The sequence below is a fragment of the Calliopsis andreniformis genome, chromosome 5, assembly GCF_051401765.1.
Source record: "Calliopsis andreniformis isolate RMS-2024a chromosome 5, iyCalAndr_principal, whole genome shotgun sequence".
Lineage (NCBI taxonomy): Eukaryota > Metazoa > Arthropoda > Insecta > Hymenoptera > Andrenidae > Calliopsis > Calliopsis andreniformis.
Window position 1 is genome coordinate 10,856,443 of NC_135066.1, and position 13,729 is coordinate 10,870,171.

At 39.6% G+C, this 13,729-nt stretch overlaps 1 protein-coding gene across 2 annotated transcripts in view; it reads left to right on the plus strand.

Moving 5' to 3' along the window:
• Positions 1 to 13,729, plus strand: part of LOC143178936 (angiogenic factor with G patch and FHA domains 1) — a 34,232-nt gene that overhangs the window by 2,784 nt on the left and 17,719 nt on the right. For both annotated transcript variants that reach the window (XM_076377879.1, XM_076377878.1), the window contains exon 8: positions 50 to 149. In XM_076377879.1, the coding sequence (XP_076233994.1) occupies positions 50 to 149 (100 nt within the window). The remainder of the gene's footprint in view (positions 1 to 49; positions 150 to 13,729) is intronic.

The following is a 13,729-nucleotide window of genomic DNA, read 5'->3' on the forward strand; positions in this document are numbered from 1 at the left end:
GATGGTTTATCATGATTTTAAGCTATTTGTAATTTTGTTTAATTTGTAGATCAATAGCAAAGGATAATAGGGGATTCAAGCTGCTGTCAAAGATGGGTTGGTCTGAGGGTCAGTCCTTGGGAAAAGAAGGAGACGGTCGTATCGAACCGGTGAGTCTTTCCCATACATATAGTACTATTTATTTCACAATGAATATACGTGGAATTTTCTCTCGTAATTATGTCACAAATTTAATTCGAAATTGTGCCTTAACGTCAAATATTTGGAGTACGTAGTAAAAATAAGATTTTCAATCATTTTCAATTAATTTTTATAAGAAGTGCTTAATGATGCTAACTATTAATTTAAAAGTGGAATTGAGATCTACTTTCACTAAGTAGAGAAGAGTGACTAAAGTCGGACCTCGAATTGGTTTCTTTTGTATAACTTCTTTAATATAATAATGTAATATAAATTAACGTTTTATTGGTAAAAGGCCTTTCGATTAGTTATTAAAAAATGTACCTTAACAGAATTCATGTAAAAAATTACTTAAATTTAATTAAATGAAGAGCATTTTTGAATTTACGATATATCGTCAAAAATGATGCTCTAGTTAGACTCTAGGTTCTAGAAAAAGGGGTCTAAAGTTGGACCACCTATTTTTCACGTTAAGACTGCCTAACATAAATGTTTTTTGTGGAGAAAGTAAAAATGTAGTAAAATGATTTATTTATAAATTTCAAAGCTTTCTTTGTTGATTTTGTTTGCAAAAGTCGCAGATATATTTATTTTTTTCTGAAAAACCTTCGAGAAACAATAAAAAATTTATATAGATTGTTACTTCTACTCCATTTGTACAAATTAAAAGCGAGAAATTAATACTTAACAATCTGGAAATTAAATTATATCGAAGGGAAGACACAATAAAACAATTTCACGAATCACAAAAATGAAAATGAACAGATCACTCACTGAATAACAAATAGAGGCACGTTATTCCATTATTTTATGACACTGTCCTGAAATAGTTATACGGATCATCACTTGAATACAGGGTACTTAGCAAAATACATTTGGTGGTCAACATAAGGGGAGAGGCCCGAGTTCGATCACTTTTCTCTACTATCAAGTCCTCATTTTTAATTTTACTTCTTAGTACTTATTACATTAATTGTGAAAATAATTTGCACTTTATTCGCGATTATCATTTATAAATTACATCACAGATACTAATATCGATATTGTCTACTTAAAGCGTTCTAATGTTACAAACTTCACCATACTTGATACACCTAAATTGTTATCTCAAGTACATTTACAGAGTAATCTTATCATACAACGTGAAGGCAATATTCTACAGCGTAGACCACCCAACGTGACCACCTCTCAATTACTTTCGTTATTCTTAGTAGCTTGGTCTCTTAAGTAAATTTTCAAATAATCTTCCAATTGTTTTTTAAAATCTTATTACCTATAGAAACAAATTTGAATTAGTGCAATAATAATGAAGTATTGTACAGAGTTGATAAGGTTGCACCTGGAAAAAATGTGGATCTATATAGTTAGAATAGATAGTCAAACTAGTCAGAAGTACTAACTGAATCGACGTATCCCCTATACAGTAAACCCTCTTATAACATGGTACTCTCATAACGCAGAACAAAAATCGCAACAGCCTTCCTATAACGCGGTACTCTTAAAACGCAGTAGTCTTAAAACGCGATGTCTCTATAATATGTACACTTTTACGGTTAAAATTAATGAGGAATTCTCCTCTTTTCATGCACGCACATCACCATCACGGTGCGAATTATTCTGATTTACACTAATTCTGAATTTCCTATAACGCGATTTCCATATAACGCGGTGCGAATTAATCGTCTCATAAAAGAGTTGACTGTACACGGAAAATTACTGCTACGTCAGAATGTCTCGGGTACAACTTTATCATCCCTGCACAGTAACTGATTCGGTCACGTTAGGTGGTCCACCCTATACACGTAACTTGAAAATTATTCAGTAAACATAAACCATAAGTATCTCCAATCTCCCATCGAATTACGGTAGTCACTGTCTCTAACGCGTATTCGACGACGTCAATCATCAATTGCACCCGTTCCCCGTGTCGCAGCCGGGTCGCAGGAAAAGTTGCACGGAGGCTGGGTCACTCATTAGCCGGTCGGTGTCTGGGGCTGCAATTCGCCCAGCCCAGTCTGCTTCGTCTTTCTCGCGCTAAAAACTCAACCACCCCCCGAGTTTTCCCTTTGCTCCTCGCGTCATCCCTGCCCCACCGACTGACCCGTCTGATAGGTGCACCCGCCCACGCACACAGATCAGGGCGGAAAAGCGGCAGACGGCGGGCTGCTGGGATCCTCGCTCTGCCGCTGCCGCTGTCCCTGGCTGCTTGCTCGTCCGGCCGCGTCGCATTTCGACGGCGACGAAACGAGCGCCGACGGCACGAGCAGAGCATTCGTATGATAACGAGCGTAACTCTGCGAGACATGAAACGGAATAGTAGAGGGGATCATCCGGGGGTGGAGACGAAAACGGGCACGGGCGAGGGTGGTTCTGGGGGTCGTCGGAGGGTGGAAAAAGGGGATGGGAGGACGGGTGAGGTGCCCCGGGGGTAATGAATGCAAATGTATTGAAATCCAAATCATTATTTTGTCTAGACGCATCGTATGCTCTATTGCACGCCCGTCGAGCTTAAGGAGGGGGCAGCGTGAGCCGCGCGGGGGTGGATTAAGGGAGCGGGGGAAAAGGGGGACCGTTGTTTTCTCTCGTCTCTGTGTACCTTGAAGCGCGGCTGCTAATTTGCTTGTTCCCTTTATCCCCGTGTGATGTCCGACGTTCCTTCCTTCTTTCCCTCCTTTTTCTTTTTTTATTTCCCTTCCCGCACCCTCCGCGCGCTCGTCTTTTTTATGTCGAATTTGTCTGACGCCTGTCGCGCTGTAGTCCTCGCCTCCGTAGACACTGTCCTCCCTCGTCTCAGCGCTTTTTGCTCGTAAAGCACCTTCGGCTGTTGACGTTTCCCAGGCACGGGGATACTCTCGCGACCGTGTTCGATCCGGTCTGCGTCCCGAGCGTTCGCTCGTGTTAACGAGTGCAAGGTAATTAATAGCTTGATGAACGGGGAGAGGAGTTTTCTTTCTCGCGTCTTTTGAGCGCGACGAAACGCGGAGGAAGTAGTTTCACGGGTCATAAATGCGTACCGGGCCGAGGGTGATTCGAGGCGGAGGGTGACGGAGTTATTCTTTACGAGATCGGATGAATGGAATATAATTTTCTTCGGGAGAGATTCTTCAGGTACTTTGTAATAGAGGTTTGGAAATCTTGGCCAGTCTTCCTTTCGATTCCTTTTGATTTTTGTTTTGGGTGGATCTAGTGTTCGGTTTGAGGAGACTTTGAGATGGGGTAAATTTTGTTATGTATAGCTTCGATAGTGAATTTGAGCTTCTCGCTGCGTGTATGGTAGGTTGAGATGCATTTTAGGTACTGACATTTTCTTGGAATTATGGAAACACGTGGCAAGCTGCAATTAAGATTCCTATAGATTCCAATTTTCAATAGAGACATTTTTCATTATTTTTTTTTAATATTCATACATTGTTTTTCTAGTTTTCCACTGAAATTTCGCTTGCAGATTTCAAGATATCAAATTTTTAATTATTGCTTTCATTTATTACATACTCCTATAACTCCAAATTTTTGGGCACTGTAGAATATCAATAAGAGTACCATAGAACATCATTAGAAATTTTAACTGTGATTTAGCAATAGCCTACAGAAAATAATAAAATTCATTTTGAGAAGTGTATCTACCCAATTTCGGCTCTTGTGTTAAGTCAATTAAAGAAGTAGATCATTTTGACTGTGTCTAAAAATAGGTAGATAATGTTTGAGAATTTTTTCAATACGTAATTAACTTAGTGAAAACTTCCGATTTTTTTTAGCGATTTAATGTATCTTTTAGTTTGATGTTCCAATTTTTTAAAAGTAAAAGGTTTACAAAATAAAGGAAATATTCGTTATTTCCGAAACCCCTTCCGGCTAGCTGGCTGCCATTGTCGACAAGCATTGAAATGTTTGAAATAAAACATTTTTTTTACTCATAAACTAGAACTCTTATTTACAATGTAGCGTAGAATCTATTTTGATATCATAAATAGTTATTGAATCATAAATTTTTAGAGTTGACTTTTTGTTGGTGACAAACGATTTTTTTTTCGCTTCAAACTAGTGCCATTTTTTACAGTTTTTAAAATTTCTCAAAAATCCTGTGTTACAAAGTAGAGAGTAGGTTCTAGTTTGCGAATCAAAAAGAATTTTTTATTTCGGTAGTTAATAGCGGCCAGCTATTGATAAAAGGTTTCAGAAATGGTAAATATCTCCGTTACTTTGTAAATTTTTACTTTTAAAAAATTGGAAAATGAAGCTAAAAGGTACATTAATATCACTAAAAGAATCATAGAAATTTATGAAAAAAAATCCCAAACATTACCTACCTATTTTTAGACGTAGTCAAAATGGTCTCAACCCCCTCAACCCAGAGAAGGCTGATTTTCTTGTTCTCAAATTTTCGAGATTTTCAAGATTAGATTACTTCAATCTCTACAATTTCGTATACTTCTGAAAGCCATGTAGCCTCATTTGGGTTAACATGTGACTGCCACTTGAAATTCATTAAAACTTCTATCACTTTAGCAGTGAATCCACCTTTAAGTAAAATTCTTCTTAATTCATTTTCATAATTATTTTAAAGTGTTTCGCTCAAATTCTGTATATTACTATCCTTCATAGTTATTCATAGTCATGTAAAAATTGTCACTCACACACGAGTGACATGGCAGTCAAGGTGTTAATCAAGGTCCTACTCTACTTAAAAGAAAAAAAAAGAAGAAGCAACGTCGACTATGGTGATCCATCTATTTCCATTTCTCCCATTTCATCGAGTTCTCTCACGTGGTCGCTTTACATCGTTCTCGAGCTATTCCGAGTTTACATCGCCTCTTGTTTTTACGAGTGCATCGGTTGCATCGTAAACCAGAAACGCGTTCGCAATCGCGCGAAAGGGGGATGCGTAACCCCGTGGACAGAACGAAGGGTAGGAAGGAGGAGGAATACACTCGTTGAAGAGTGAATTCGCGTTCAACTCGAGAGTCCCGTAAACCAGACATTGTAAAGCCCCTCGAATGGCGATTGCCAGTAAACCGCGAGGATGCGATAAAGCGTAAAATTGTCGCGGCGGTATGAAAGTGCCGTTAGCAGGTGTAGGTGGTGCGTGTCCTATCTGACTGAATGAAATCTCGGCTAGGGTCATTTATTTGAGTGCTCTGTCGCGAGCAGCGGACTTGGATCTTCTCCGAATGAATTTTAATCGCGATCCTTGTCCTCTCTAACTTTGAGAATAAAACGAGTTGATCCTGATTAACGAATTTTTTTATACAGTTGATTTGTATGTAATTGTGTGCTGACATAAATGGGATGAAATTTTATTCGAATAGACTTTGCTTCTTTTCGAATTTCAATGAAACTTGTTGCTCAGAAATATTTATTTAGATTCTATTCGATGTTCAAAATAGAATTTTCTTTACTTTGGTTAGTAGAGAGTCTTGTATTAATTTATTCGACAAAGACTTTCCTTTTTATAATTCGACCTATTTTCTATAAAAATATATTCAAAAACCAAATGACAAAGTCCAAATTACATTACAGAATAATAGTTACTCAAAGAAATATCTATATATAAGAAGTGTAAATTCAAATTTAAATGCTTTTTATTGACATTTCAATCGAATCGGATGCTTACTTTAAGTACTCAGTCTTTGTCACCATATATTCGTCTCCAATGGATAATGCAGTAATGTTACAATTTATCTCAGGATCGTAAAGTTCCCTGGGCTCGTAACACGTCGATCGTTAAACAATCTCTTGAAACGCAATAGATGCATCGGTTACAGTGCGTTTCCTTGTAAGGGCGGCCGGTTGAACTGCATCCGGGAACTGCAACAATTTCATTTTATGGACTTCCTCGTATACCAATTCCAATGTTGCGAGCCATTTCACAGGGCGCAGCGCGAGCATCCACGAGGTGTAGCGCCTTTTACGATTTACATTCATTTCCATGTTGCATCCGTTCTCCCTTTACAGTTCCGCGTGGAAAAACGTGACTGATTAATGACGCAATAAATAATCCAACGTGTAACCCTCTCTCCTCGAGGGAACGAGGATTCGCGGGGCTTCCATAAAATCTTTTCTTCGGGGATCCTTTCCACGATTTCTCTTTGAAACGTAAAAGGTGCCAGGTTAGTTGATCAATCAAGTATTTTGCGAGGGGATTGAAGTTCGAGTTTTCAATTCCTTGAGACATTTTAGCATTTATTTATCTATTTCCATGTGTACAGTCTTAGGTATTTGAGGATTCGTAATGAAACACTGATATACATATATACAAGGTGTCTGTTTTATCTGTAGTCTATTAATTATGGAACATTTTGTATATTAAAGAATGTAGATGAATGTGACGTTGAAGGAAATGGAATTTAGGGACTAATTTGGAGTAGAAACGTGGTTTGTAATTAAGGAGGATTTTCCTTTTCTTACTCATTAGGCTAGAGTTAAGAGAAAAGGGATTAGGGTTTAGTTATGCAAGGATTTCAGTGGTCTTGATGTCTGACTGCTGACTTAGCCCTTAGGGGCTTTCTGTTCTGAGGACTAGAATACAAATACCAACTGAATTTTCTCCTGTCCATAATTCTTCGCAAAGTGTTCATGTTGCTGTTCGTCATAAATCGACAGTCATAATATCGAACTATTTTCAATTGAAATTTACATAAAAGAATACTTCTGTAAATGTCTCGGTAAATGCAATATCCTTGACAAATGAATCGTTCCAGTCATCTCAGCCACTTCGGTATTTTTACTGTTAAGTTCAAGAAACGAGGAGCCATAGTGCTGAGTGAAACATCAACCGTTATGTCTGCGTATATGTTAGAACGCCAACAAAGTAGCTACGGATGAACATTAATCTTAATTTTATCTGTTTTTAACGATGCCAAATGTCTCATGAAAATGACACCCCCGTTGAAAGCAGACCTCGGCCCGCGCTGAGAGCAGCTTTCTAAATGCGAATCGAAGATTTAGATCGGTCGTAACGGGGTTCGCGCCGTAAATCTGTCGCTGATTAATTATATTTCCTGTCTGGAGCGTACGGATCGAAATCACTCGAGCGAATTCCGACTCTCAGACCGAGCACGTCCGATCTAAATATTTCGCAATGTTAACGGTGCGCTACGCTTCAGATATTTATCATAACGCGTCATGGCTGGCCGATGTCCTTGTTTCGAGCCACTTCATTGTGCTCCAGTAGCTCAGAATGGAATAGTGGAAAATTTATTAGTGGGCAGTGCACGTCGAGGCCTTTGAAGAAAGAAATACAGTTTAAAAGAGATAGCAATTTTTACGTTGAATCAGGATTGACTGTTCTGTGTGTTTTATCTTCCTATAATTAGACTGCGGAGTTCTATGTACTTATGAGAAATTTTAGTATGCAAAGAATGTATGAAAGTTACACTTGATAATGTTTGGAAGATGAACTAAATTCATAATGTTCCACTTATTTAGTTGTGTTACTGAAAATAGCAATTTGCGTATTTATCATCAAATGCATTTGCGTAATTACTGTAACGTAAAATGGGGCGAATAGAAACGTAACTCTAGGTGACAGTAAATTTAAATAGTATTTAAACTATTAATAATACTATTTAAATAGTATTTAAATTATTTATTTACTGTCATCCAGAGTTATGTTTCTATCCACCTCATTGTACTGTATGAAACAATGGAGAACCAAAATTAAACCAAATTAGACGACAATGTCATTTCTCGACACCAAATTCTTAGCTGAATAGCTGAAACAGAAGCTATCTCGACTTCAACCCATAGAAGCGATCCAGACTCTTCCTCAATTTTCCGCTCGATTTTCCTCCTCGCTGACCGTGGCGAAGATCGAAGCCGAGATGTTTTGATTCGCGCCACGTTCGGCGGTCGACGAAAAACAGGAGGGTAAAAAAGGAGAGTCAGACAAGAGTGAATCGTAGGTCTTGACTCTCCCTGGTCTTCTGTTTGCCCGCCAAAACCTGTTGCTGGCGTCCTCCTCTTGCTCCGCCGTGCCTTTATTCAACCACCGGTCCCCCTTTTTTCCTTCGGCGAAAGCAAGAATAGTGATAAGAGAAGGAAAAAAACCGCGCCGACGTTCGGTGAAGGTGGGGAGGGGGGGAGAGGCGTGACGATGATAGGAAAGGTCGAACGGTGGGAGAGAGAGAGGCAGCTAGCGAGGGGAAAGGATCGAGCGGGGGGAGGGAGGGGGTTCCGAGCGGAAGTTGTGCACCAAGCGTGTACGTGTGTAGTCCTGCCGCAGGTGGTACGATGGAACGCAAGGTCGTTTCGATATTATGTAATGTAGAGAGGCAGGAGAGCGCAAGGATACGCCGAGGATCAGCTCTCGACCTCCCTCGGTTACCCCGGAGGGAACCCATTGTCTTTCGAATTCGGGACAACGTTGGCAGATCGTCGACAGGAACCGAGAAAAAAGTGCGCCTCGCCGTGGTGCCGGGTATATTAGCCCCGAGGATTTTGTTTACCCGTTGCAGTGGCTGCGGACTTGTTTGCTTGGCTTCTGATTGAATCTTCGATGATGGATGAGAAAGGTGTCTGGCGGGGGTCGCTGGGATCGGGATGTTTCCCCTTTAGACTGTACACACTCGTTTCAGACGTGGAAGCGTTGATTATAACGCTTGCGGTCCTCTGTTTCTAGTGTCTTCTTTAATGATATCGTTACAGTGCTTTGAGTTTTCGAAAATGACTAACTTTTTTATTCGTATTCGCTTAAGTATCGAATGGTATTGATATTCTGACAGCTGTCAAACATTTTAAGAGGTGATTCTACGTGACGAAACCGCGTTTGCGACTTCGTTTTAGAGTTATTGGTTCTAAATGTAAACGTCTGCAATTCATATTAAATGTGTCTGACTAGGGATGTATTTTGCTGCTGTGTCTATTCAGGCAGGACGGGGAAATCAGTAGAATAAGATCCGAGCCAGACATAAAAAGTCAATAGAATAAATCCCGAGTCAGACATAAAAAAGCCTTGTAGAATAAACCTCGAGTCTGACCAAAAAGTCAATAGAATAAGATTGAGTTAGACACAGAAGCATCAGTAGAATAAACTCCGAGGCAGATACAAAAAGTCTGTAGAATCAATCCTGAGTCAAGTGCAAAAACGACAAGAGTATAAACCTCGAGCCAGACACGAAAAAATCAGTAGAATAAGTCTGCGGTCAGACACAGTTAAGCCGATAGAATAAATCATGAGTTTGACAAAGAAAGAGTCAGTAGAATATGTCTCAAGTCAGACATGTTTCCCACGAATTTTAGATGTTTTCTGAATAATTAATTCGGAATGAAGCTTCAACCGTTTTGAATTTCAGTAAGGGTTACTTGCATCAGCAAATCGCTCCTAAATTTTTTTTAATTTCTTCCCCACATAATACATCTAATACACTCGAAAAATTCCTTGTATTCCCACAGAATGTCTCATCTGTTTCGTAACATGTACCCTTCAACTTTCCCTCACCTAGGGCTACGGTTACAATGGATGCATTCTCTGACGAACATGTCTAAATTTGTCTCACCCTTACAATAAATAAGATAAATCGCCCAATACCTTTAAGACGCTTAAGATATAACATGATCCAGTAAATGAACAACCTAAAGAAACATGTCCTGACGCTTGGATTGCATTCCAATAACTGAGTATTCTCCTGTATGCTACTATTTTTTATATTTTTTATAATTCTTTATTAAGCACACTAGTATCTAAGCTTCAAATTAAATAAAATTAGACGTACTTCCCATACATCGAGACATGATCAACTACTCAGTCATTTACCTAATATAGTTCGAACATATTCATTAGAACATCAGTTCACCAAGAAAACGCATCCGCTGTGATCGCAGCCTACCACTGCAAACTCCTTTCAACCATCTCTCGAACATCCCACAATCTCGAAAATAAACTTCACTTCCACAGCCCTTACGTCTTTCCCAGCAGACTGTCCCTGCTGAAAGAGATTATCTTCCCAACATCGTCGCATTTTTCGTCGATCAGTTTATCAAGTTTCATGCCCGCCTCCAAGCTATCCCGTATTTTATCGCCAGGTTTCGACATCGAAGACCGCCATTCGAGTGAATACATGTCCGCGACGTCGGTTGCGCGACGCCCGCTCGCGAGGGGCCCTGTTCGGCGGTCGTCGGGACTGTCGTCGCGTCGGTCACGGTTGAACGGCAGAAAGTTATGCGAAAAAATGGCCAATCTTTACCTACGATCTTCGTTCATTGCCGTGCCGGTTTATGCAGATATGCCGATTTTTGCCGGCTCTGATCGGCCTGCCTCCACGCTCCGCGGCGCACTCATCTCCATGCCCTCCTCCTCGGGGGCCTTTTCTCCGCTGTTCCGAGGGAGAAGATATGCCCTGGCCCCTTCACGTTCGTTCGCTCCTGGAAATTCTCGTCCACCCGTTTCGACGCTTTCGTTATGTCGACTAATAACCCCGGGACACGCGGCGCCCGATGCGCGGATAAGCTTCGAGCTTTCCTTCCGCGCGATTACCGATCACGATCGTGCTGCAATTAATACGTCAGGCACGATATGGTTGAACGTTTGCCGATGAGGTGGCATGATACACAGTGGTTGATTCTTTTGAGGAATGGGACAGAAGTCGCTATTAGGTAAATGTTACAATACTTGGATATTTAAGATGTCAGATGTCTCAGTAAGTGAGTAACCTTTTTAGCTATTTTTATACATGTGTAGACACTTGAATCGTATTACAGTAGCTGAATATGCTGTTTTTCTCCTTCTTCTTCTACTTCTCTTTTTTCTTTTATTAGGTACATTGAAATTCAAGCTCAAAATTTAATAAGATTAGAGTTAGTATTTAGGTACTGGGGCATGGTCGGCTAATGGGACATTTATTTGATTTGAAAGCTTACTTTATTGACTGGAAATAGCATGAAACATACGTATGTATGTTGTCATATCCTACGATGGTCCTTAATGTACATATGTAATAAATTAGGTACTAATTTGTATACTAGAAGGGTGTGCTCGTTAATGAGTATTATTATTATTGTTAAATATGTATCTTATCGTTCTTCGTAGATACATCTATCATTCCTATCAAGAAATGATGTAGTGCCATTACTGAGTATTATACCTTCTTTCAACGGGAAATCCACGAGGCTTGTTATTATAGGGTTTGACGTTCCGCAAAGCATATGAAATGGGTATTCCATATTTACCTTCCTTGAGAATTTTGTTCTGGCCACCCCGAAGGCTCGTAGGCACTTGAGCTTGTTTATGGCGTTCAGATTGTAGAGCTGAGGAACTCGTAAGAATTTACAGCTACTTTTAGATTCTGCAATTGTAGTAATGAATACTATATTATGTGCCACAGGGTAGAATTTATTTCAGTAGATTCTAAAAACGTTACAGACCAATACTGAAACGTAGGCTATGTCATAAATTAAGCCTGTTATCCAATTATTTCTTTCATTGTAATACTTTAAAAATATATTTTCAGTTTATTAAAGAATTTGGAACATGTTCAATTCGTAGAAAGCAAAATAATTATCAAAATGCAAATAATTGTTCAGTATTTCAATTTTTTCAGTTAGTAAAGTCAAACAATTTTTAATTTATGAGACAATTTTTTTGTATTCAGAGAGGCTTATAAGTCTTCAGTGAAATAAGTATACGTTTGTGATCGATGGGGATGGCTTCGAATATGCAGTAAATAATTGTCAGAAACGAGGAAAATAATTTTCTGCAAATATGTTGATGAATGTTGCTGATTTGCTAAAAGTTATTTCATTTCATGTTATTTTTACTTCGACAGGTCGACATTCCTGTATAATTTTAGTAAAAAATACTTTAAGACAGTATTTAATCGTAACTCATATTCGAACACACGCCATTGTACGCCTCGACCACACAGTATTAAACTTATCGCAGCGTAAACGGAGAAACTACTTTCGATTGCCTTTCGAATATTCTGTGGGCAGCTGCTCATATTAACCGAAAAAAATTTCTCCAAAATTATGCCTGCGAGGAAACTTCAAAATTGAATGGATCATTAACAAGTCGAGAAGGGGAAGAATTTTACAAGCTTATCTTCTTGTTAAGTTGTTACAGAAACCTCGTCCGAAAGGATCGTCATTAATCACTCAATAAAATTTACACGTCAACGCGTGTCTACCGTGCAAATTATGCGATGCGATTTTTCAACGTCTTTTCTCCGCCGTATTTGCATCCATAAAGTTACTCAGTGCCAGTTTCAACGAGTTCATAATCGCACCGTTTTCACAACGCGTTTCCTGGGCGTGTTGCCGCCGCCGTTCGAGGCATTCTCTGTACGAAACTGGTCTCGTTTATTTCGAATCGTTAGCGCTAACCGTGTTGCTGCTACCGCTGTCTTTATGCCTGATTTGACACGATTATAAATTTAAATCGGAAAGTAATATTTTACGATCGTTAGACGGAGTCGTGAGTCTAGTTCCAAGGGGGTTACTCTGCGTTTGCTTTTAAAAGAGTATCGCACGTGAAAGTTCTCTATTTCTTCTCTGTCTGCTTCAGTTTCTTAAGAAATATCTCTCTATCTCCAAGTGAATCTCTGGTATGATCTTTAATAATGTTTGCCATTGGTGATTTGTGCTTTCTTAGAAAATTGTATAGAAGTCCGTACTTTCTCCAATGAAAGAGATTGTTAGACGATAAAATCTCGGCAAAGAAATCCATTCGTTGGGTAATTTTTGACAATCTTTAGATAACGCTTTAAAAGGAATCAGTGCGCGAGATCCATAATAAAGTTGACTTGTGGTATTGAAATCCTGGAATCCACTTTCAAGCGAATATTACTGACCTCTGGAAATTTGAGGAAAGCTATTCTCATTTGAAGCGTTATTTATATTATGTGAGTAAAATAAATGGAATTACTGTTTAAAAAAATCCAAAATATTTCCTGGATAATGTTGCTTCAGCGTGAACAAAATGTTTCTGTATTCTTTGGAACACGCAACAGCAAGAGGCGTTAAAATGTTCCTCGCTGATGCTTCACTGAAGACAGCTTTAGGATTACAATATCATCCAATCGAATCAGATAGATCATGATAATAAAAAGGTCGAATTCGACACTCGAAACGACAACATCTCTTACAGAGCGTTCGTGCTCCGACTAGCGAGATCAAATTCCCGACGAAGACCCAATGACTCAGGTGAAAATACTGTTGGCGGTGAAACCTGTGAACAACAGTTCCCTTGAAAGTACGTCGAAGAGGAAAGGACGTATTATTCTGGCACGAGCAAATAAAGTGGCGCGTAACAGGGAGAAAGGAAAGGACGTGAAAGGACGAGCAAAGATTGGCGTCTTCGGCATTGAGCCTTTCTTTCTCTCTCCTCCACTGTCTCTCTTTCCCCTCTTTTCTTTCTTCTCTCTCTCTCTCTCCCTCGGGTTTTTGTAATCTCATTGCAACAGACGGATATCTAGCCGGTGGCCAGACTTCGCTCAGACGCGAGGCATCCTCGGCACGCAGGCCAACGCGCAAGCTTGAATGCAAGCGAACGCGAGCGTACAGGTTTTTAATCTGCACACTCATTGCGTCTCGGCAATATGCACACACGAAGCAATGA